The sequence below is a fragment of the Lissotriton vulgaris genome, chromosome 6, assembly GCF_964263255.1.
Source record: "Lissotriton vulgaris chromosome 6, aLisVul1.2, whole genome shotgun sequence".
Lineage (NCBI taxonomy): Eukaryota > Metazoa > Chordata > Amphibia > Caudata > Salamandridae > Lissotriton > Lissotriton vulgaris.
This window is the reverse complement of record NC_141694.1, coordinates 84,856,189-84,881,641: the sequence shown is the minus strand read 5'-3', so window position 1 is coordinate 84,881,641 and position 25,453 is coordinate 84,856,189. Positions and strand designations below refer to the sequence as shown.

Sequence of the window (25,453 nt, the reverse complement as noted above, 5' to 3'; positions counted from 1 at the left end):
AAATTGTCACGGAATGAGGCCATGCTAGTAGTCAAATTTAATACAGCCGTGGATGGCCTCAACGAAATTTCTGAAATCTACCGACTCTAAATATGCCATTCTGCAAAGTCAACATACTATGATGACCTATAAATGTCCTGTCAGCTTTGGAAAGGTGTAGCTATTTACACTCTACTCACCCCAATTAATGTTTTTGCACAAGCGGGATACACCACTTTGAATACTTTGCACTTTCTGTCATTGCGATGAAACTACGAGTCCCAGAATCCCCAGAACCAGGAAGTTAGATAGACGCGGAGTCGTGAGAACAGCAGCATTGCACTGACGGCATTCAGTCCTGTGGAAAACTACACGGAGGCCAGATGGCGTGGAACCCCCTGCCTCGGCAATACTAAACGAGCTGAAAAGGTACGCGAAGTTCATAACTGCGCGCCTCCATTTCCAAGAAGCACCTCGTCAGCCGATAGGAGACCTAATTTTGCACTCACTAGATTGTTTCAGGTGGAATGATACACCCCTGCTTGCGAGTCTACACTAAACGTTGGACCGCCGCCACGCATGAATTCAAGTAAGATTCCCCGATTTCCCTCTTCTATACAGAGTGCCCTGAGAACCCCAGATAAACAATGCAGGTTCTGACTGGTCCTTTCATTTTCACAGATTCACACTCCCTTTCACATACAAGTGGCTTTAAGAAATATCTGTAAGTACCTTGGTTTGTGTTTTTGTACTCAGTTCGCAAGACGATTAGATCGTGTTACTTAATGGAGTTTGTTTTTATTGCAGAGTCCGTCCCAGAAAAATCGAGCACCGTCGAGGTAGGATTAGGCTCCCTGCCACTTCTGTAGTGTTTCATGGTGGGCACCCTAGCACATTGATTTAGGTCTGTTCTTTTCCATTCACAGGCACACGGTCCTGATGAGATTTCCCCGTACCTAGGGGTTATCGAAACGCGTAGACCCCCTCCAATTAGCATTAGGAATGTGTTGCTGAAACTTATAACGGTGTATGAACACTGAATACATTCTTTCCAATGCTTGGCTTTTTGTAAAAGAAATGTAAATATTTTCTGTGAATTATTGTAAAAGTGTATATAGATATTGACTTTTTTTGTTGTTCGTATGAATGTGTTAATGCGAGTGGTTGTGAATGAGAGAATTGTTAATGTTTGTCTAATGTGGAGTGAAATAAGCATTGTTTCCCAAATAATGTCAAGTTTATTTCATTTGTCTGTTTTGCAAAAAAATTGATTAAAATGGTTGGATTAATTCCGGACAAATAAGCGTCCTGAGAGTTACTGTTCAGTTCAGTAGGTCGAGTGGTCAGTAGAGACCCCAACACAAGTAGTTGGCAATAGTGGTGCTCGTTTTGGTTTTTCAGATGTGGAAAAAGGTGTCATTGAGAGCATGGGTCACCATGTAATCCCTTGATACAGAGCAGCTGAACTACATCTTGCAGAGTTGTCATCTTTGAAGCGCACTGAGGCCATGTAATGGCTCAGTGCCTTGAGTTAAAGTATTGGCCAGAGTGTTCCATCTTTTTGTGCATTACAAGGTATAGAGCACGGCCTGGCTTTAGGGGATGCAATAGGATTAGGCTCATCAGTCTCGGAGGTGTCTGGCGAGGTGGAAATCTTTTCTCCTTTCAATACCTGCAGAAGCACTTTCCCTTTGCACGTTTCCAGTTTCACAAATACCTGCAGCTGAGCAATGTCCCTGTGAGAAGTTGGCCCGGCATATGCTGTCCACTAGTCTAGTGGGCACCTTGTACCAGTCCAAACAACCCTTATTGATGGTAGGTTTAAAGACAACCTACATAGAAAGCTATCCTAGTGGTAGCTGTGGAGAGCAGCCTTCAGGCTAAGTCTCGAAGGAATGTAAAGCAGCTTGTTTTACCAGTCTATAATCTCATGAATGACCAAATGAAAGGAGAACCACACCAGGTATATATATAAAATATATGTATTTATTCTAAACACATCCCTCTAGTCTCTTTATGAGGCTAGATGCAAAAGTACATACAGTAAACTTATTTAGCACACAGTAAATTAGCACAATATATGTTGAGCCCTAGGGGCGTACCAAACCATATATTAAGTAAGTGGTATAAGAACCACGACGGACATAGATACAAGGCCTAGAGCCAAGGCCCTGAGCCTTTAGAACCGCTGGGGCCACCAGGAACCACCCAAGGTCGAGTCACTGGGGACCCACGGGGGACGCGTGCAGTGTCTAAACACAGCAGCGTATCACCATTAACTTCTATGGGGAAAGTTGCGGTTGGAATTTTAAAGATAAAGGACACTTAGAAGAGGACTTGGAGCAAACCCCTTTAGAACTAGGAGGTTCTAGAATCAACACCCACAGGAGCCCCGAGTACTCGAGTTACCTCACCCAGGGAAGCCGGGTGCATAGGTGTCTTTTCGTATCGGGTTTCATCGTCATTTTCAATGGAGAGCTGCTGCAAAGTGCTGCTGGCGTCCAAGTGGAAAGTGTCCGGGTGGAATGAATAGCTGAAGAACCTGAAAGCAGAGGGGACGAGTCTGGGTCATTTGCCAGTGACCAGGAAGGCGATGACCTGATGACCTGATGCCCACCGATGTTGGGTGAAGAAGGTGAAGCTTGACTCTTCAGCCACGAGGACCAGGAGACGTCGACGACGACCAGGTGCTGGATTCGAGCTGTCTCACGAAGGATGTCAAGTGCTGCGTTGTTGGTTTCCGGGTTGGACCCAACAAGCCTTGGCAACAGCAACCCACGCAGAAAGCAGAGATTAGCTTTGGTGTAGACCAGCAAGGTCTGAGGGACTCACAACTCGGTGGGCAGTCGGGTACGTCTGGAGCAATCAGAAAAGCCCAAGAAACAGAAGAGTTACCTTCGTGGAGACACACCAGTCGACAGACCAGGGATCACAAAGGGGCCTTGAGCAGTCTAGGCCCACAATCTTCAGTGCAGATGGTCCTCGGGGCTTGGACTACAAGTAGCCCACTGCACAACTTCGGGAAAGCTCGGGAAGTCGATGCACTAGCAAATGTGCATGGTGTCCAGGAGTTCGGGTTCCACGTCACTCGTGAGGGCTGCAGGCTTTGCTGGGATCTCGTGGCTGCCTCTGAGAAGTCTGGAAGTCTGTGTACTGAGTCACAAATGCTTCAGAGTCTGGCAGGAGCTTCGGAAATGCAGACCTGCAAGATGCTTCTTTGGTGCCTGTTTGAACAGGGGGGTCACTCCTTGACCCTAAGGGAGATTCTTCAGTCCTCTAGTCGATCTAGTGTGTCGAAGTTCCAAGATATATGTTGCAGAGTTTCGTCCAGGTGTAATCTGAAGTCCTAAGGACTGGGGCCCCATACTTATACTAAGATAGGGGGTTGGACATACTCTGGGGACCCACCTACAGGAGGATCTGGGGAGAGAGGTGGTTACACCCCCTTCCCTTTGTCCAGTTTTGCGCCAAAGCAGGGGCTGAGTGCCCCTGCAACCGGTTTGAACTGGGGTATGCACAGAGACACCAAGTGTGCCCCCAGCACTGTCTGATAAGCATTCTCTGAATGCACCCACCCAGCCCAAATACACTAAAGCCTGTCTGGGAGGTGGTTACACCTCCCCGTGACAGGAACCCTATTGTCCAGGCCTCCCCTGACGGAGTTTGGTCCAGCAGCAGGAGGTCAGACCCGTGGCTGTGGCTGCAGCATCCATTTTGTGATAATAGGGTTCTTTTAAACTATTATCGGTTAGGTCAGTGTGTACATGTCTCTCCCTCTAGAAGGGTGGAATTCTACCCCCGCTGCCATGACTGGAAGGGGGAGGGAGAGGGGGGGGGGGGGGTAGGATTCCAAAGTGTTTGACACCAAACACGACAGGTTTACATGCAGCCATTCCAAAATTAGCATTTACCGCGAGGTTATATTGCACTTAAGAGTATATGGTGTGGCTGCATCACAGAACAGCCTCAGAGAATAGATTCCGAAAGGTGCAGAGGGGTCCTGCTCATGCATGGCCACCCTCTCACACAAAACCAAGCACTATGCCTTCAGGATTAAGAAGGCCTGCCATAGGAATGACCTATAGGTTTATATGTGTCCGTGATTAAAGGTAGATATAGGTAACCTATATCTTAGTAAGCGGTGCATGCACCACCTTACCCAGGCTGCAGCAGCAGACCTGTGGTGCTATTTTGGAAAGCTTCCCAGGGGCGGCATAATACATGCTTCAGCCCCTGGTAGGCCTCTGGTGTACCTATGCCCTTAGTACCTAAGGTACCATATACTAAGGACTCGCAAGGGTAACCCAGTAAACAATTTGGAGAGTACCTAAAGTACATGCAATTATTTTAGAGAGGAAGCAGCTAGGCTGAGGTCCTAGATAGCAGGACCCCAGCCAGACTAAAGTCGAGAAACAGTGAAACACCAGCAAAAAGTGGGGGTAACCATAGTAAGCAGATTCTACTCTCCCTTCCTACCACCTGTGAGATTCCACCATCCTCCCCGAATGTAACCATCTAGAGGCTAAGGTGCTTATGGGTCATCTTGGTAAGGAGGCAATTTCCAGCATATATCGCACACTACTCATTAATGCCCGGAAGGAGTTCCTTCCTATCAAACATAAGTGGGAGGGGTGGGTGGATCCTTTGGAGGACGTGGACTAGCAGGATGCACTTACGGCACCTCAAGAGACTGCCATCTCCTCTAGGCTGTGACCAACCCAGCAGTATTACTTACATGCCTCTTATCCTACACCCCAGCAACTGTGGCACGCTGGGGTACTCTCTCAACATGAATGCTTTCGATGCCCTGAACACTGACTTTTTCAATGTGGTCTTGCCCAGTCCCAGGTTTTGGGGGGGTTTGGCATGGATTTGAGGAGACCCTGTCCCAAGTTCTAGATAAAGAGGTAGACCTGTCACAGAGAATTGGCCTTCTGGAGGACTTTGTAGACCCCTTGCTGAATTAATATAGGTGGGGCTGGCTACCCTGGTCTCAAAGGGAGAAATTGCCCATAGATGGAAATCCCCTCATGCCCTCACTCTAGCCAAATGGCGGATGGGTGTGGACTAGTGTGCCATGATGGTGCAGCCGGTTTACCAAGTGCAGGGATCCCCACAGAAACACAATAAGATCTGGGGGAAGTGGTGGGCATACTTTGGACTACTACAAGGTGAGGCTGCTTCAGCATGCTGTCCTGCTGGGGTATGCAACCACTGTTTATGCAATAAACCTAAAACAGTCTGTTTCCTGTGTTCAGTTGGCAAATAAAAACGAATAAAATTGTGTTATTAAAAAAGAAAGTATAAGGAATGCACTCCTTATCCTCTCTGGTGTTGTGACGCAGGTAATGCCTTTAAAAACACGTGCAGCATATTTTGATGTTCTTGCCCGATATTATGCTGGCTAGGTGGCTTATTTGGAGACATAGTATGAAAAGTCAAGGAGTATTTGTTGGCGACGACAGACAAGACACCATTATCCCTTCCCACTGGGGAAGAAATAACCGTATCCCTCTCCCAACAGGTGTTGTGCGATCGGGGGTAGTTTTTGGATAAGTCACTTCTCCAGGGCAGCAGTGCTCTTGCCTTGGGATCCTCTGCCTTTACCAGGGCTGGTGCACCGGGGTCCTTTATGATAGAGATCATTACTTTGCCCTTCCAGCAAGGACAGTTGCTGATAAAAAGCAGGGGGCTGCAGTGTGGTTGCAGCTTTTGCTACTCATCTTGCACTGAATACCACACGTAGCGGTTTGAATTTACAGTGCTCTCACAGCCTTGGCTCTGTCCTGGACTCTCTTGATTTATTAGTACCATCATGTTTACCTGGGGTCCAAATAGGTTTTCTCCATCAAAGGGGACATTTAGGATGAACACCGAGTTCATGAACCAGAATGCAGGCATTTGTCTACATGTTTAAGCTGCATCTAAAAATCATTGATTGGAGGGGCGTGGCCAAGATGGCGACCTGAACAGACGTGGGTCTCTCTGGCTCCCTGCCCCGGCTCTTGCTAATAGCATTTAACGCAGACTACACAGCCCTAACGCCGCGGCACTGGCCCCTACTTGGCTGCGGCTGTGACCTGCACCATCGAGGCGGCTGTGGAGCCTGCCGGTCCGAGTGGAAGATCCGCCGAAGACCAGGGCCAGAGACGGCGGCGGAGAAAATGGCGGCTGCCGTGGCGGGCTCGCCAGCACCACCCCGACTAACAGTCGGGGCCTGAGAGGAGCCGAGGTCGCTCCACTTCCGGAGGGTTGGCGGCGAGGCCCTGCAGTCCCGCGACACTGGCCCAAGAGGTCGCGGCGGGTGCCGACTGCTCCAGTGGAGGCTCGACTGGAGTGACAAAGAGGTGCCTGCCGGGGGCTGCAGAAATCGAGGGCCCGGCTTGGGGCCTACTCGTGCGGGGCTCAAACAGATCCCGGAGGGAGCGCCCGACCCGAGCACGGGCTGTCGACGTGCACCCCAGAGCTTCGCCGACAACAAGGCAGTGGCACTAGGGCCTGGAGGAGGAGGCGGAGATTTGGATCGCGACCGAGGCGGGCCGTGTAGCAGAGCGCCAACAGCGGCACCATCCTGGGTGGCTGGACGGAGGCGACGGCACCCGCGGGGAGGCCTGACGAGACCGGGACCCGAGGTGAGGAGCGCACTAGCGGGAGGAGAGAGGGAGACTCGGGGGGCACACTTGAGCCCCTGGCGTACGGCCTAGACGACCCGCGCGAGACCTGAGGGGTCAGGCCCGACGGTGAAGCGAAGGCTCCCTGCCAAGAGGCCCGAGCACTAGCTGGAAGGCCCCACACAACATAGCCATGACCCAGCCCAGCGCCACCCGCCACCCGCCGCTACCGCGGCCGCTGTGGCCCCTGTGCCGCGGCCCCGCGCGCAGGCCCCGCCGTGCAACCGCGGCTGACCTTCCCAGGGACGTCAGAGCGGGCTACGCTGCACATCACCGGCCACCCTTGGGGCAGCTTGTCGCAGGAGTCCTGAGCTCGCCCCTTACGTCTGCACCGGGAGCATCTCTACCCGGAGCCCTCGCTCGACGGCAGAGACTACAACCCCAGGCACCATTGGGACGGGAGGCACCACAGCAGCCGGGAAACCGCCCGAAACGCGCCATACCGCCAACACGCGTCCATAGCAAGACTTGGCCCGCGTCTTTAAGTGCGATTACAGGCATTTGGGATAAAATTCAGAAAAAGGATAGACAATGTGTTGTCCCAGTTACATATTCAAGATCTGAATCAAGCATTACTTGTGTGTCCTGTGTTAGAAAATGTTTGTCAGGTTTTAAGGGCTTTATTTATTAAAGCGACCCTCCATTCCGCCCTGGAGGCACGTAAATTCATATTGTTTACAATGAAGGAAATGATATGCAATAAGATTTATCAATGTTTAGATCCTTTTTGAACATCTATTAAGGCACTGGTGTATGATGCTTGTTTCCAGTCACGGGAGGACCCGACCTGGCAGTTAGGGCTAGACTGTTCACATTGGGCGCAGGGTCAAGACTGATTTGTATATGGCTGGAATGGCATAGTGAGCTAAAAAACGATGGATTTAGGCCCAGATCTCTGTATTGAGGTGAATGTATGACATTGTTCTGCATTCTGTCCATCAATTGTTCTTTTTGCAGCTGGTGTATGATGGGCAGGCGTTCTAAAATAATTTCAGATACTTTTAAAAGATCTATTAATTCAATGCCTATTTCGTAAGGTTGCTTTTACAAAAATGTATTACACATTTTGCACTACACATGTTGCACTTTCTAGGCAATGAAAATTAGGTTTCATATTTTTTACTTGCTCTCCATTTTTTATGGCATGCAATTCCCCCTTACAGATTTGGGAATAAGTGATGTGTTTAAGTCATATGGCATTGCATACAGTATATAGTGTTCTATGGTCTCGTGTGTTGTGATGTTTACGCATTCTTGATTGTGCTATGCCTATTGCCTTGTTTAATGGGTACACTCAGAGAACTGCACTTTTAGAACTGCAGTTATTTTCATTCACGCCGTCACTCTACAATGGAGAGCAATTAATTCTCTTAACTTATATAGGCACTAGATTGAGTTTTTCTTTTAACATGGACTATGTATCATTTTTTTTATTACACTAGCATGTTATGTGGACGTTCGTAGGAGTTCCGTATCATAATAAATACAACAGAAACTGCCCTGCACTACCTCAATGGCAATGAAAACCATTACTGCTGAATAAATAAGCTCCTTATGGCATGTGTTCAGCGAACTATAGTACATGCTTTTGTTAAGCCATTTTAGCACAGCACACAGTTTTGGCTCTTTCAGTAAAAGGGTGGGCGTCTTATTTTAGCCTCCATTCAGTACAGAGGTTGTATGTATGACGTACTTCTATATACACCTAATTGAAAGGCAGCGGAGCACTGTATATTAAAAAAGCAGAGCCATCACAACATGATAGAAGTGGTAGCTGGTTTGTGGAATGCTGCGGATGCCGTTTGACGTTAAAAGTGTGAATCAATGTCTGTAAATCAATCACCTCGTGTAGCATCAACTCTGCACAACCCACCATGACGCAGCACGAATTAGATGAAATACACTGCTCCCACAGCTAAACAGACCCCCTTGGAAAACAGGAAACGTGACAAGATAAGGACAAGTTTTACAGGGCTGTTTACTGAAATAGTGCTAGGCGCATCAACACTACAAAGAAACAAAAGGAATATTCCAAAAACATGGGCTTAAAGAGAAAAGAATTGTGTGCATACATGAACTGAAATAGACAAAAGTGAATGGGTCAATTTACAAAATACATGGCTGTAACGTTTTGGGTTTGGTTTTGATAATTATTGTTAATGCATTGTGCCTGTGTGTGAGGACTGCCAGGTGTGTGTGAGGACTGCCAGGTGTGTGTGAGGACTGCCAGGTGTGTGTGTGAGGACTGCCAGGTGTGTGTGAGGACTACGTGTGTGTGTGAGGCTGCCGGGTGTGTGTGAGGACTGCCGGGTGTTTGTGTGTGTGTGTCTCCCTTAGAAGCAGTTGAATTGAGGGGCTGGGAAGTTAAAGCAGGACTTCGAGGGGAGGAGACAGAAAGAGCAGCTGACTAAGGGGGCTAGCAGCAATGAGGAAGGGGGTGGGTGGACAGAACAGAAGCCCTTAGAAAACTGCAAATGTGACGAGATAAGGCCAAGATTTATAGGGTTCACAGAAAAGGCGCTAGGAGCATAAACACTACAAAGAAACAAAAAAGGAACCTTCCCAAAACCAGGGCTGAAAGAAAAGAAAAAAATAGTGCGCATACACAAACTGAAATAGACAGAAGTCAAAGGATACAAGCAATAGCCTACTGCTTTGTGGGAGGGAGCAAGGCGTGCTGAGTGATGCTGTGGTGGTGCTGAGTGATGCTGTGGTGGTGCTGAGTGATGCTGTGGTGGTGCTGAGTGATGCTGTGGTGGTGCTGAGTGATGCTGTGGTGGTGCTGAGTGATGCTGTGGTGGTGCTGAGTGATGCTGTGGTGGTGCTGTGTGATGCTGTGTGATGCTGTGGTGGTGCTGAGTGATGCTGTGGTGGTGCTGAGTGATGCTGTGGTGATGCGACAGAGTGAGGGCGATAGACCGACAGAGTGAGGGCGATAGACCGACAGAGTGAGGGCGATAGACCGACAGAGTGAGGGCGATAGACCGACAGAGTGAGGGCGATAGACCGACAGAGTGAGGGCGATAGACCGACAGAGTGAGGGCGATAGACCGACAGAGTGAGGGCGATAGACCGACAGAGTGAGGGCGATAGACCGACAGAGTGAGGGCGCTAGACCGACAGAGTGAGGGCGCTAGACCGACAGAGTGAGGGCGCTAGACCGACAGAGTGAGGGCGCTAGACCGACAGAGTGAGGGCGCTAGACCGACAGAGTGAGGGCGATAGACCGACAGAGTGAGGGCGATAGACCGACAGAGTGAGGGCGATAGACCGACAGAGTGAAGGCGATAGATAGATGGCGAAAGATAGATAGAAAAAATGCGTCACTGTCTGCATTTTACCCCCAAGCCCGTAATCTTAAAAAACGTGGGAAGTGCTATTTTAATGCAGGACTCCATTGTACTCTATATTTTGCCCCTTTCAGTTGTATGAAAGTCCACTTGTGACATCACTTCCTACCATGAAATAGCACCACAGCGATGTCACAGAACAGCCTATTAAATGGGAAGAGCATGCCATCAGGATACTAAATCATATATATTTGTTAATAATGCCGCAAATAATGGTAAAAATAAAACTCAAATTTAAAAGACATCTTAGATATACACACATTAGGAAACTGGAAAGAGATAACTTAGACAGCCTGGCATAGTTGCTACGGAAGGGCAAGAGTAGCAGCAGATCGCTCCTGGTCACCAGCCAATATTATATCCCTGTAATCTCAATGTTGTGAAGATAACTCATTTTGGGGGAGTTTCACTTTAAGAGACTGTAACATTCATATGGTGTATGATTAACTAAAACTGAAGCAAGGCTTGTGCTTCAGCATTATATCCGGTATAAGTAATACATGGTTTAAATAGTGCCACTTAACTTGGGCTTGGGGTCGAATGGAATGAATGAGTGTCGCAGAATGCTATGCGGGCGCGTGGCCATGTCATGCACTTCTTATAATGTGCTGGCCTATTTTAAGCCTCTGCTTTAAAAACGTGCATCCAATTGCCGGTGGGAAGCACAGATCGGGTCAGATAAGCAAAGCAGCTGGATGCCAACACTTACCATATCTCCCTTCAGCTGAATCCGCGTTACAGCCTCACTAACATTTCTTTAAAATAAAGAGGATTTTTGACTGGCTGCAGAAAATCTTGGCCATGAAACTGACGTCAATACTTTCCTGTTTATCATGGCCACAGACTGTACCACTGGCTGAAACCTAAGCGTATCCTGATGATTTGATCTAGGCCGGCTGGGAAAATGTATGGGCAGGAAGAGCAATGGGCTGCGAAGGCTCATGGAGCGGAGCAGCTGGGGAGAGGTACCGGCATGGAGGGGTGCGGACAGAGACATGTGGGCAGAAACAGGGAAAGGGAACTCTGCGGCCAGGGAACGGTATGGGCTCGGAGAGTTGTGGACTGGGAGAAGGGCAGACAGATAACTGCGGGTTGGGAACAGGCTAGGAGACCTGCTGGCAGGAAGATGTGGTGCAGGCTTCACCGTGAAATGGATCCAAAAAAAAACAAGGCACATACACACAGTCCCCAAGCGCAATTTTGGAAAGAGGCAGACCGAGACAGAAACAAGAAAAAAAGGTTATGGTTACCCTCTCACTATGAAAACCGATGAGAGAATAGAATCAGCGTGCACCGCCCTATCCTCGGTTAAAGAACAACCTAGGAAGATAAAGACTAAAAGAAGCTAGCTAGCTCCTAATAAGAAGCACAGGTACACCCAGCCCTGAAAGCAGCGTATCTTAATCCAAAACGACCCTAAAAGTAACACAGTGACGGGCTGCAGAGTGCGATCGGTAGACCCGGAATCTGATTTGAGGGTGAAGGAGCATGCTCAGTGATATTTTTTTGTTCGCAGCCCTTAGAGTTGGCTCATTACCAAGATGCTGTTTAGATGCGCATGCTCAGACGAGACACGAGACTGCCTGGGAAAGGTGGATGTAGCGAATACGGTGCAGCGTGTTCCACGCGCGAGGCACAATGAAAATAAGTTGAGCAGAGTGACTCAAGAAACACATTAAAAACAAGCAACTGGGAGCGACTATAGTAGATGTAAACCCCAAGAGTACATTTGCCATGGACTTGGTCATACTTTCCTACCTTCCAATAACAATGACCATGCCATCCCAAGATAAGTAAGCCAGGGAACCCTCAGCCAAAGCCCCACTTTACTTGAGGGAATTAACCGTGCACAAGCATGGTGATCCGACCCTCAGAGGGCGAGTCCCACCCCACCCTCACCTCAATTAAAGACGTGAATTATGCTCCCCCCCCCCTTGTGTATAGTGCGCATATATTATCTTACCAGAGGGCAGTGGGCCTTTATACCACCTTACCTCAAAGGACTGTGATCCTCTTAGCTATCCATCTGCCAAGAAGACTGATAATTACATTTTGCGCTTTGCTTCAGAGGTGTTACAGATCCCATGTTTAGGGGGGCTCCATATTAACGAAAGACTACAATATGACATGCATTGCTGTATAGTGATGATCACAAACGTTTTAGGCTTTTGGCACTTGAAATGACATTACCCGCCACTTTTACAACACACAGATGAGGCATATTCACTCCCACAGTAACCCCATTTTTTCTTACCCGAGGGTGGTGACGATAGCCCTCCGCACAGGCAAAAACAGCACGGGCTCGGACACCCAGATCGGCTTGAGCTGGAACTTTAAGCCGAAGCACAGCGCTGAGTCACTGAAGGAGGACATGGAAAGGATGAGGCCTTCGAAGAGGTGGATGGGGTGGCAGACGATGCAGCCTCCATGCTGGTAATAGTTGATGACGGGGCTGGTAACGAAGCCCTCTGGGATGACCCGGTGTTGCTTCAGTTTACGGATGACCAGCTGGTGCACCCAAGCGGGGGCCACATCCACGTCGCCCTTGGGGTATAGCCGCTCTTGGCCAGACCCACGCTTCTGCGCTCCAAAAAATACTTGCTGCGCAGCGGAGCCCGGTGCACGGTGTGCTCCTTGCACAGTACCCTTCAGGGCGGCGTGCACCACCTCCTCGATGCGGCGCTCAATGCGGGCGCACTCTTCCGGGCTGAAGAGGCCTTCTGCAGAACCCGCACTTCTCCCGGCAGTGGAGAGGCGGCAGTGGTGGCTCCTTATGGTCACAGTCTAACAGCTTCCTCTCGGGTCCGGGCCTTTATGGCAAGGCATCATGGACTGCAACTTTTCCCGCAGCCCCGTGTATCCATGCTGCTGGGCTCACATCCCCCAAAGGGCAGCCCCGGCCGCGCAGGGCTCTGCTCCGCCGATTGGCGCGAGGGACATATCAAGACCGAGCTGATCAGCCCATGATAAAGGACCCCCTTCGCCTGCCGGGGAGAGCAGGGGCAGAGGGAGGGACGGAGCCCCAATATGTGCAGGCCTGGTCCCTTTCACAATAAGGCAAAGCATTACCCCTTTCTCCAGAGCTTCCGCTGCCTCCGCGCTCCTCTTCACACCGGGTCTCCGAGGTGAAAACGAAACTTAAGAAGCTCACGCGCGAGGTGAAAACGAAACTTAAGAAGCTCACGCACGCGTCCAAATTCTAAAGCGCGCGTCGTAATCAGACTCTGCCATGCTGTTTGCGTGGTGCGCGTGGCCAGCTTCTGTCTCCAATCCTTGTTGCCTGAAGTTGGCTGAACTGACTGCTATAGGCTCTCAGCAAGAGCGCACTTTTCGCAGCGAGACCTAAAAACAAAGAATAGCTTGATGTTTCCCTCCGCTTACGATCTGCTTTACACGAACAGTAGGCTCACCAAGCTCCAAGGTGCGATACCCACAAAGCCAACAGCCTTGGCTAACATCAAGGAAGTCTAATTTAGCCTTACAACTAAACACATCTACTGGGCACAGCTGTAGCAGATGTTTAGCACACTAAGTGAGCCTACCTTAAGAAAGCGGACCAGAATATCGGGCCATGGTTGGGTCCCGACAAGCTTACCATAGGCGCTCCTTTGGTGAGCCCGCTACTCTGGTCTACTCTGGGTTCCTGCCATGCCCTGCATTAAATAGGGCAGAAAACCATGTGGGCAGTTAGCAAACACAACTAGGGTGCTCACACCTGTCCTACCATGACACGAGTGTCCATCTAGTTGGATCACTTGCAAGAAGTTGGGTCCGAAATTCATCTTAGTCAGGAGGGTAAAGAGGTAGTCCCCACCCCACTGATGCAAATGCCTTGTGAAAATCTGGCAATTTGTCTGCTAACACCAAGGTGTTGGGGACTCTCCTGATGGGGAGTCAGGTAGCCCGGTTTGGGCATGAAGCTCACCTGATCCAGGTGCACAACAGACCGAAATCAGTCTTTTGGACGACGGTATAGCCCAGATTTTAACCTCAATGTTGACTGGCCAAGTCTCTCTGCGATCGTATAGCAGATTATTTTAAATAGAAGGTCCAGTCACTACAACAAAATTTCCCAGCACCCCCAATCTCCTCCGATAACAATAATGTCTTTTTAGCAAACAGACAGGCCCTTCAAACATTTGGGTCTTTTAGCTGAGATCAAACTCGCCAGGCGACTCTTGCTGTCAAATCAGCTTCACCTTTCGACCCTTGTCCCCCCTCAATTCTGTATTGTATAAATGTAATGATACACTGTCAATCCAGTCATAAATAAGATAATAAATGCTTCACTGTCATTAGCCAAAGTTCCCAATGAATGGAAGCTTGCAGCGGTCAAACCACTCCAAAAGAAACAACTTGCCGATCCCATCACCCTTTTCAACCTTCAACCCATCTCCCTACTCCCATGTCTAAGCAAGATAACTGAAAAACAAATTAATTTCCAACTCATGACTTACCTGGAAGGAGCAAACATTTTACACCCGAACCAATCAGGTTTCAGGCCTCAGCACTACGGAATCAGCCCTCCTGTACACTGCTGAATCCCTTAAAACCGTCTTTGATCAAGAAAAGAATGCTGTATCGGTCTTATTAGACCTATTGGCCACATTTTGATAAGGTCTCACAGGCCATCCTCCTACGGTATCTCATCTTTACCAGGCCTGGCTCAAATCTTTTCTGCAAAGTCGCAGACAAGACATCACCCTTGGGCCATTTCAGTCAGCAGAAAAAATAACTGCTTTCTGGGGTTCCACAGGGGTCAATCCTCAGCCCAGTGCTCTTTAATGCCTTTTTGGCCCCATTGATTAGTCTTATATCGTACATTAACATCAAGACCATCTCATATATGGACGACACGCAGCTAGTCTTGGCTCTAGACAAAAACACCACACAGGCAGAACAAAACCTTTGTCAATGTCTCACAGCGGTTTTTCACGGGTTGAAAGCCAATCACCTAAAATGCAGTTCAGAAAAGACAGAAATCATGCCTGTGAGGAAAGGGAACACCTTCTCCCCAAGTCTATGGTGGCCATCATACACTACCCCTCCCCTAATCCTGTAAAGGTAGCCAGAAATTTGGGAGTCAAATTTGATGCAACACTATCCTTCCACCAGCAATCATTAGCAGTAGATTGGACTACTACAACAGCCTCTATGCGGGCCCCAACATGTTGGTCCAACACAAAGGCCAGATGGTACAACACGCAGCTGCACAGCTACTACTAAAATGGCTCAGGAGATCATCAGCATCGGCTGGTTTGGAAGCTCTACACTGGCTACCAATTCACAAAAGAATCCTGTTCAAGATCTTGATAATTACCTTCAGAATCTTCCATTCCTTTCAATCTTCAATTCCTCTAGTTATCTCTACCTCCGGCCCAGGTTTGACGCTATATACCTCACCGTACTCTTAGATCTAGCACCAATCTGCTAAAACCCCCAGTGTTTAGATGAGTCTCTAACGGAGGTAAATGTCTCGAGTGATCGGCTCCAAAGCCTGGAACCAACTCCCGAACCACCTTTGTTTTATCCAATCAGAAACTCTTTTCAAATTAGCCCTGAAAACCTGGATTTTCACAGCCCCTGACGCACTATGCAATGCACTCATCTAAATCACTCCTCCACCTTTGTTTACCCTGTCTATCTAGCGTTTCACTTAGCGCCATAATGCTCTCCGGAGTGATCGCTGCGCTCTACAAATGCCTGTTATAACAAAATGAAGAGAATAGTTTAGGGGGAAGGACAGTTTTAGGGATAACAATGATGTTGGCCAACCGCATACCTGGGTAAAAGCCTCCTCCCACAAAAGATGTCCCAGGCGCAAACAGCAGGCCTTGAAAAATTGCACTGGAATCCTGTTAGGGGCCAGTTTGTTGAGGTCTGTAATTGGCTCAGGGCTGTCCCCAATTCCGAAGGGGCAAGAAGCTCCTGCAAGAAGCGCTCAAAACAGTGTCTCCCTTAAGGTTTATGAAGAACCACTGATAAAGAATCGAAGGTCTTTCATTGAGCTGTACTTGAGTCATAAACAAAACATCGTCGTCTCAGTTAAACCAGCAGTATAACTGGAAAGCTGAATGTAACCGTACCGCATTTTGTTTCCTTTTTTAATTTTAGGATATTCGAGTGAGTAGTTTAGCCAAACATATTTTATAGTGCCAAACCTTAATTCAAATTTGATTTATTAAAAATTAAGAAACACGTTGCATCCTTTAGGTATGTCATTTTCATAAGATCCTTTACTAAAAGCACAAATGGTATCAACTGAAATGTGTTCCTGGATATAGCACAGAGGAAGAAACCGTCCAAAATTGATAAAAGTTAACTTTATTCACAAATGTTTGCTTCTGTAAATGCTTATTTTTTTAAAGCACCATTAATAGCAAATGTGCCATATTTCTAATTCATTGTGGTTCCTAACCTCGACAAGTAAGTCTTGGCACAAGAGAGAGAGAACTCTACAATAGAAAAATAAACTCAATTTGAAATACAGATCAAATGCATTTAATCTACACAAAAACACCTACATTGTACAGACACCAAAAAGAAGAAATGTACTATGCATGTATAGCATGTGTCCGAAAATACCAGCTAAAATGTACCACAATGCTCTAAACAAACCCACACAGTCCTCCAGTTCTGCTTATGAAGTACAGCACAAGGCACATCAAGCCTGGCCAAGGTAACATCTTAAAACAATTAGCTGTGGCAAAACATACCTTAAATGCATGTATAGCGCGACACAGTGGATTAAAAAAAATATTCTCTCAAATAATCCTTTTCTTATTTAAATTGGATGATGTATGTATGCATAACGGTGTTGGAGCAAAAGAAACTGTTAAAACTTTGTGATAGTTGGTAATGCTCATACTGTTTATTTTTATGAAGAAACTATGATCACAAATCATGCCCTTACCTCAGTGGGAGATGCATCTGGACTGGAGGGCCTTCGTTTACTGCCTTTGTCAGTCATACGCTGGCCTTCTAGGCTTCTTGATGTAGCCGGTTCTTCGGAGGTCTCTTTTTCTGCACCATCTTTGGCTTCAGGAGAAACATTCCGGGATATGCCAAGGTCAATAGAGAGGGCATGGGCTACCTTATCGAGCTTGGACTCTTTAGTATCGGCTGCACCTCCCTGCCTTTCCAGAGCTGCAATCTCATTGATAAGGTAATCGTGCACTCTGTTCACCTCTGCCAAGAGAGGGTCCTTATGACCGTCCTTTTCCCGGCGTTTCTTACGAAGCATCTCTCCTGATAAACACACAAAAACAATTGGCATATTAGACCGAATAGTTGCCATTTTAGACATTTTAGTGAGGGGACTTGTTATGGTGACTGGTAAGGTCAAGACTAAATGGATATTAACCAGCTAAAATAAAGTAACAAGTTAATTTGAAAGACGTTCTATGTTTGGAGGCTGTTTTGTAAATAGATTTTGAACAGAAATCCAAGCTCAAGTGACAAAACTTTCTAATGTAGCGTGCTTTGCGCTAAGATAAATTGGACTTACCTTAAGACAGCTTTCAAGACTTGCCCACAATATTTTGAACGCATGCTGCTCTCAAAATAGGCAATTAGCACGATCTCAGATCCTGGATGTAAAACTGCACTTGGTTAAATGTTTAAAACAATTGTTGAATATTGACCAGTCCACGCCACACAATTGTGCGTCTTACAGTATAACAATTAATTGACTTAATGCTGCACTAGATGAGGACTACGGCCAAGAGAAGCTTGCCATGCTTGACTTTGAAAGATGCAGTGATTAAATAATTTAATGTCAGAAGTCTGATATCTGACTTCCACCACCTCATATGCCCCAAAACATGCAAAAACATCTACAATCTACTAATTATCCCATGTTAAACACCAATCCATGGCAAAAAGACTAATTCTTTATGAAACTTGATAGTCAACAGTTCTCAAAGTGCAGCATACAATTCCCTTCAATTCATGTAGTTCGATGCCATCTTTAATAAAAAAATAATAGCAGTGCAATAGTTGCACCAACAATAGCTGTGGTGAAAAGAAAAAAAAAAACACAAATACGGTACACGGTTGTTATGCAACACATACTGCTAAACACAACAGAAGCAGAATCCAGTAGCAAATTATGATAATTTCTTATTTTTCTTTTCTAAATTTTTTTTTATTGATTCAGTTCAAAGCCATATATAGAAAAATAAACATACAAAGGGATTATGTCATATCAAAATCAACATGTCAATATATCAACTGTGTGATTTACATAGTCAACATAAATAAACATATAAACAGTTGAAATGATTTTAGCATCAAATAAATACAGTCTAAACAGCAACTTATCTTCTTTAATGGGAGAAATAATAATCACTAGTGATCCAGATAATCTATCAAAGTCTGCCCTATTTTGTACCCTCTACGCTTTTTCGTAATTGATTTAATGCGATATAAATTAAATTCTAAATGAAAAATATTGTAAAACTTTGCTTGCCACATTTCATATGTAGGTGCTTCAGGCTTTAGCCACATTGATGATATACAAAGGCGGGCTACAGCCATAGCCATAAATATAATATATCTATTTTCTTGATAACCTGAAAACGATTCATTATCATTTGATAAGCCAAAAACAATCATCTCTCTAGAGATTTTTACATCGCATTTTGTAAAATGTGCTAAAAAAAATTCGATGGATACAAAAAACGGTTTTAATATGGGGCAGTCTGAAAATATATGTATAATATCTGCCAGATCACATTGACATCTATAGCATTTCCCATTATTTGCATTACTCCATTTTAACATTTTAAGTGGTGTATGATAGAGATTAAATAAAGTTTTATAGTGCTGTGAATATAAATTGTCAGATAAAATAATTTGATCGGCCATGCATATTGATTCTTGAAAGGGTACTACAGCTGTGCCTAGTCTCATACACCATTTAGATGCCTGCTGTTCCATATCATCTTGCTGTAGATTTAACAGATAGTTGCATATAATCCCTATATGTGTTGGTTTTTTAAGTATTTCCATAAATTCATTATGACAAAGTGGTACAATATTTGGGTGTGTATAAATAAAGTTCCGTATATGCAGATACTTAAAGAAGTCATGTTGAGAGAGACTATGTTCGTCTTTTAACTCCTGAAATGAACAAATTGTACCATTTTTAACCATGTCGCCAATGGTTGTTATAACTTTTTCCCGCCATATACCCATAATACGATCCCTGAATATTCCCGGAAGCAATTCTATAGAATTACAAGGAGTGTAAAAATTAATACATCCCCGTGCAATAAGCTTCCGTATAGAACGCCATCCTTTAAAGGCGGACATTATGAGTTTAAATCTAGTTCTTTTATAATAGATAGGTTCTAAAAAATGAAGCAACATTTGCCGAGATTGTGGGCCAAGTAAAAGAGAAAAGATATCTGGGCTTTCAAATGTAGGTGGAGTTCCACCTATTGAAAGATATTTAATATTTTGCATTAAATATGCCAAATATTATAATGCAAAATTCGGAACTCCCCACCCCCCACTTAAGATTGGTAGTGTCATATATTTAGATGCTCTCCGCGAAGATTTCCTACTCCATAAAAATCGATCAGTTATAGATTGCAATTTCCTCAATTGTAATGTGGAGATCTCCAAAGGTATTGCTCGAAAATAATATAAAACTTTCGGTAAAATAGTAATTTTTAAGACATTACGTCTCCCAACCAATGATAAATGTAAGCATTCAATTTTCTCTAGTTGACTTTTAACTGATACTAGTATATCTGCCCAATTTGCCATGACTAACTGTTGAGGTAGTAATCTAATTTTAATGCCTAAATATTTAGACTCAAGAGTGACCCTGCTATCATTAGTACATAATCCTGCTGAGCATATAACCTGTGTTTTCTGAATGTTGAGTTTGTACCCTGCCACATTGCCGAATTCATGAGTCAGATTTTCTATTTCAATTAGTGCAGATTGCGGGTCAGATGTTATTACTGCGATATCGTCAGCGTAAGCTAACACCCGTATATCACCTCCGGGCAAAACCATGGGTTGTATATATTGGGATGTCATTAATGCCTTTAGCAATGGTTCTATATACATAGCAAATAGAAGAGGTGAGCAGGGGCACCCCTGCCGTGTGCCCAGAGTGATATTCACTGCCATTGACTCTTGTCCCGAGATACATATCTTAGCCCTCGGGTGTCTATACATAATTTGTAAAGCAGATATAAACCGTAATCCAAAACCCATTTTCGCCAAAATCGCCCATAAAAATGCCCATGAAACGCGATCGAACGCTTTCTCTGTGTCTAAAAACACCAATCCAACGTCCAAATGATTTGTGGTAGCATAGTCTAATGTAGCAATAACCCGGTGTATATGATTGATCGTACCACGATCTGGGAGAAAGCCATGTTGTTGTTCAGAAACTAAAGTTGGAACAATTTGGCTCAGTCGGTTGGCAAGGATTTTAGAATATAATTTTGCATCAGCATTTATAAGTGAAATGGGACGATATGATCCAAGTAAATGCGAAGGTTTGTCTTTTTTACGAAATATGACAATGCTAGCATCTTCCCATGATGGCGGCGGACGACCATTTTGGGCTTCTAAAAACGTTGCGAGCATATCATTCTTTTTTTTTTTTTTTTTTAATTTTTGTAGACCTTTATTGTGCATGAAAAATTACAAATACGGGCCCACAACCGTCAGGCCGGCCACGATACTTTTGAGCACAAGAGCAAGCAATACAGATTCTCAGCGGCACCAGGATGAATAGCAACAATGGATTAGTTACTTACCTGTAATCCTAGTTCTCTTCCATGGGTATCCTCATCAAAGTCATAAGCATTAGAATATTCCCGCCCATGCGCGGGACCCCGGAAACAATATATTATATGTGCCCCACATATACATATACATATATATATAAATATATATATATAAAAATAAGCAATTGCAGCCAAATAAAACAGTAGAGCTGGAGTATGCTGTGAAGAATTTCCACCATACATGTGTATTAGCATTAGAAACATGATAAACAACACCAATGCTTGTTTAGAAACTGTTTTAATGCTTAGAAAGCAGTATAAATTCTTATAACACACTGTAAGCATATACAGCTCCCAGGCTGCATTGCAAATACCCAGTCTAAAAAGACTGAAAAGCTAACCCTGTGGCTGCATGTACCAAAACTGACGCTGTGCCTTTAAGGCACCTCTGCCCCTAGCTTCCCATCATGCCTCAGGGGTTACAGTTAGGTCAGTTGTTCTTTTCGGAGACTGAAAACAAAACCATGGTAATAACAGGTTAAAACATCTCCTACTTAATAAACAAAGTCCTTTGCCCGGGGAGGCGGGAGGGTTGCTTATGACTTTGATGAGGATACCCCTGGAAGAGAACTAGGATTACAGGTAAGTAACTAATCCTTCTCTTCCAGGGGATCCTCATCAATAGTCATAAGCATTAGAATAGAGTAGCGAGCCTCACCTCATCCCTGCGGGCAAAGGAATCAACAGGTAACATTCACTTTCGTAGGCCCAAAAGTAGGCCTTATTCTACCCAAATAGGTTTCTCAAGGAGGCTTGCCCTACTTGAGAATCCGCTCTGGAATCAGACTCTAGGCAATAATGCCTTGTAAAGGTATGGACTGATTTCCATGTCGCAGCCTTGCAAATTTCTGACATGGGAATGTCATGTAAAAATGCTGTTGTGGCTGCCTTCCCTCTAGTGGAATGAGCTTTGGGTGATTGTAACAAAGGTTTGCCAGCCAGCTGGTATGCTAGTTTGATACATGAGACAATCCATCTGGAGATGGACCTTTTGGCTGCTGCAAACCCGGTCCTCATTGAACCATAATTGACAAAGAGTTGGTCTGTCTTTCTGGTGCCCTTCGTTCTTTCTAGGTAAAACTTTAGCACCCGTTTAAGATCTAATGAGTGCAACGACCTTTCAGCTGGGGTCGATGGGTTAGGAAAGAACGAAGGAAGGGTAATCGTTTGGTTTATATGAAAATCCGATACCACTTTTGGAAGGAAAGAAGGGTGAGCCCTCATTACCACTCTGTTGTGGTGAAACACAGTGTAAGGTTCCTTGGTGCAGAGTGCTTGAATCTCGCTAACCCTGCGAGCAGAGGTTATTGCCACCAAGAAGGCCGCCTTCCAAGTGAGATGCTGCAAGGAGGCCTTGTGTATAGGTTCAAACGGTGCAGACATCAGCCTGGAGAGAACCAGGTTCAACTCCCAGGGAGGAGAAGGATTTCTCACAGGGGGATAGACCTTCTTCAATCCCTGAAGGAAATCCTTAACCACTGGGACCTGAAAAAACGACGTTTGTGTAGGTGATTTTCTGTACGCTACTATGGCAGATAGGTGAACCCTGATAGAAGCGTATTTCAACCCTGATGTCGCTAAGAAAAAGGAGGTATGGGAGGACTACCTCTTCTTGACCTTTGGTGGGATCAAAACCATGGTCCCTACACCAAATGAAAAATCTCTTCCACTTGAACGCATAAGACGCCCTAGTGGAAGGCCTCTTTGCCTCTCTTAAAATATTCATACATTCTGGAGGCAGATTTAAGTGTCCGTATTGCAAGACCTCAGGAGCCATGCCGTCAGGTTCAGTGACGGGAGGTTGGGATGCAGGATCCTCCCATTCATTTTGCTCAACAGGTCTGGTCTGCATGGCAGACGTCTGTGTGGACACAGCGACAGATGTAATAGGTCCGGATACCACCATTGTCGCGGCCAATCCGGAGCAACTAGGATCATGTCCATGCTCGATCTGATGAGCTTGGCCACCACCTTCGGAATCAGTGCCAGAGGAGGAAACGCATAGGCGAACATCCCTGTCCACTCCAGCAGGAGAGCGTTCCCTTGTGTCCCTGGTCGGTGGAACCTGGACGCGAAGGCGTGGCATTTGGCGTTTTCGGCGTCCGCGAATAAATCTATGTCTGGACGGCCCCAGCAACGGAAGAGTTCTTCGACTACTTCGTCGTTTAGCACCCAGTCTGGCTGATCTTCGAAGTGCCTGCTGAGTGCGTCCGCCTTTGTGTTTAGCTCGCCTGGAAGGTGTACTGCCACCACCGACAGTCCCCGAGCCAGAAGCCAGTGCCATATTGTCTGGGCCTCCTGAGACAGAGGGCGAGACCGGGTTCCTCCCTGCTTGTTCAGATAGAACATAGTTGTAGTGTTGTCCGTCTGAACCAAGATTTTGTCCGTTGTGATTGCTGGAAGGAACGCTTTGAGCGCCAGATGAACTGCTCGAAGTTCCAGCATGTTGATGTGGTATGTCTGAAGGTTGGTCGACCAGCGACCCTGAATCTGAAGATGACCCATGTGAGCACCCAAACCTTCCAGAGATGCGTCCGTTACCACAGACACCGAAGGAAGAGGCTGCTGAAAAGGGACTCCCTGCAAGACATTCCGAGGGCGAGTCCACCACTGTATTGAGGTCAGCGCTGCTTGAGATAGGATGATTCGATCCTCCCAATCTCCTGTCGCTTGGTCCCACTGATCTTCCACAGACTCTTGTAGAGGACGCATCCTCAACCTGGCGTTTGGAATTAGGAAGATGCAGGACGCCATGGAGCCCAGTAGAGACGCTACTTCTCGCACCTTTGGACGAGGAAACTGAAGTAACTTTCTGCATTTCTGCCCCATGGAAGATAGTCTCTCCTGCGAAGGAAACACTCTTCCTAAATTTGTGTCTAGAACTGCTCCCAGATAGTGGATGGTTTGTGTGGGATGCAGGACTGACTTTTCTGTGTTCACGTGGAGCCCAAGCCTGTGTAGTTGTTGAAGACACAGACGACAGTCTTTGGTGGCTTGATGAGGGGACGGACTCTTCAGGAGCCAGTCGTCTAGATATGGGTACACAAACAGACCTTTTTTGTGTAGACATGCCGCTACCACTGCCATGCACTTGGTGAACCCCCTTGGTGCGGATTTTAGACCGAACGGAAGTACTTTGTACTGGTAATGCTTGTTCCCTACCAGAAACCTCAAGTACTTCCGATGACCTGGTGTTATAGGAATGTGGAAGTACGCGTCCTGTAAATCCACCGAACACATCCAATCTCCACTTTGTAGATGAGGACATTTCTGATGAAGTGCCAGCATGCGAAACTTCTCTTTGACCACCACCTTGTTGAGGGTCCGAAGATCTAAAATCGGTCTGAACTTGTCCTCTTGGTCTCTTTTGGGGACTAGAAAATACCTTGAGTACACTCCTCTCCCCCTTGGGGTGGGGGTACCTCTTCGATTGCGTTTTTCTTTAAGAGGACGCTCACCTCCCTTTTGAGGAGGTTTAGATGGTACGAGCGAGTCTTTTTTGGAGGAATCGGTTGTGGTCTCTTCCGGAAACGTAGCGAATATCCATTGCGCAGTATATTCAGCACCCACTGATCTTTTGTGATGCTGACCCACTCTGCCAGGTGTTGCGAAGCACTTCCTCCCACTGGAGTGGGTAACGGCGCCAGAGGAAGCCACTGCTCAGGCTTTGCCTCCTCTAGGCGTGGCAGAGGACTGATGATGTCCGCCTCTGCCTCTGCCCGATTTTCCTCCTCTGTATTGTGTCTTCCCTTGTGGCTTGTTCTGAGACCATTGAGGGGTTTGAACCCTCTGTTGGCCTCCCCGGTTCTTGTTGGTCTTGAAGCGTCGCTTGAACGGCTCTTTCTTCTTTTCCAGACCAACCGCCTTCACCGTGTCCAATTCGGTTTTCATGCGGGTCATTTCCTGATCGGCATGTTCCCCAAAGAGTGAAGATCCTGAGAAAGGCAGATTGAGGATGCGTTGCTGGGCATCTGGTTTGAGACCCGTTAAACGCAACCAAGAAGATCTTCTCGCGCATACCCCATGTGAGTAGGCATGTCCTGCTAGAAGGGCGTTATCTGCGGATGAACTGATCATTTGGTTTGCCACCAAACAGCCCTCCGTCACTGTTTCCTCAAAGTCCTTCTGGTCCTCCTTGGGCAATTTCTCTTTGAATCGTTCCATGGAGTCCCACAGAGCTCTATCGTACCTGCCGAGAAGTGCTGAGGCACTAGAGACTTTCAGGGATGAAGCTGCTGTGCTGCACACTCTGCGTCCCCAAGAATCTTGGGTCTTGCTGTCCTTGTCAGGAGGAACAGAAGAAGGTGCGACTGCGTGATTCTTCCTAGCTGAGGCTACGATAACTGAGTCCGCCGCAGGCTCCCCTTTAACAAAGATTGGATCCGAGTCGGCCGGCCTATACTTTTTCTGGATACGTGCCGGTACCGCCCTGATCGCTGCTGGCGTGAGGAAAACCTCCTTGATTGGGTCCATTATCCCTGGAACCAATGGGAGCAAAGGCCGTGAATATGATTTGTGACGAAGGGTCTCAAAAATCACAGTAGTGGAAACTTCTGGAACAGCCATTTCTATCTGAAGTTTTTGAGCGCCCCTTTGTAGAACGTCCAGATATGTGTTGACGTCGTCAAGCGGGGAAGCT

General features: G+C 46.4%; 1 protein-coding gene and 1 pseudogene across 1 annotated transcript in view; both read right to left on the bottom strand.

Annotated features, from left to right (window-relative positions):
* Positions 1-25,453, bottom strand: part of LOC147706835 (uncharacterized) — a 392,919-nt gene that overhangs the window by 66,988 nt on the left and 300,478 nt on the right. Inside the window, exon 6 of the mRNA XM_086925976.1 lies at positions 16,914-17,248. Within this exon, the coding sequence (XP_086782102.1) occupies positions 16,914-17,248 (335 nt within the window). The remainder of the gene's footprint in view (positions 1-16,913; positions 17,249-25,453) is intronic.
* On the bottom strand, positions 12,251-15,336 carry LOC147706836 (RNA demethylase ALKBH5 pseudogene; annotated as a pseudogene).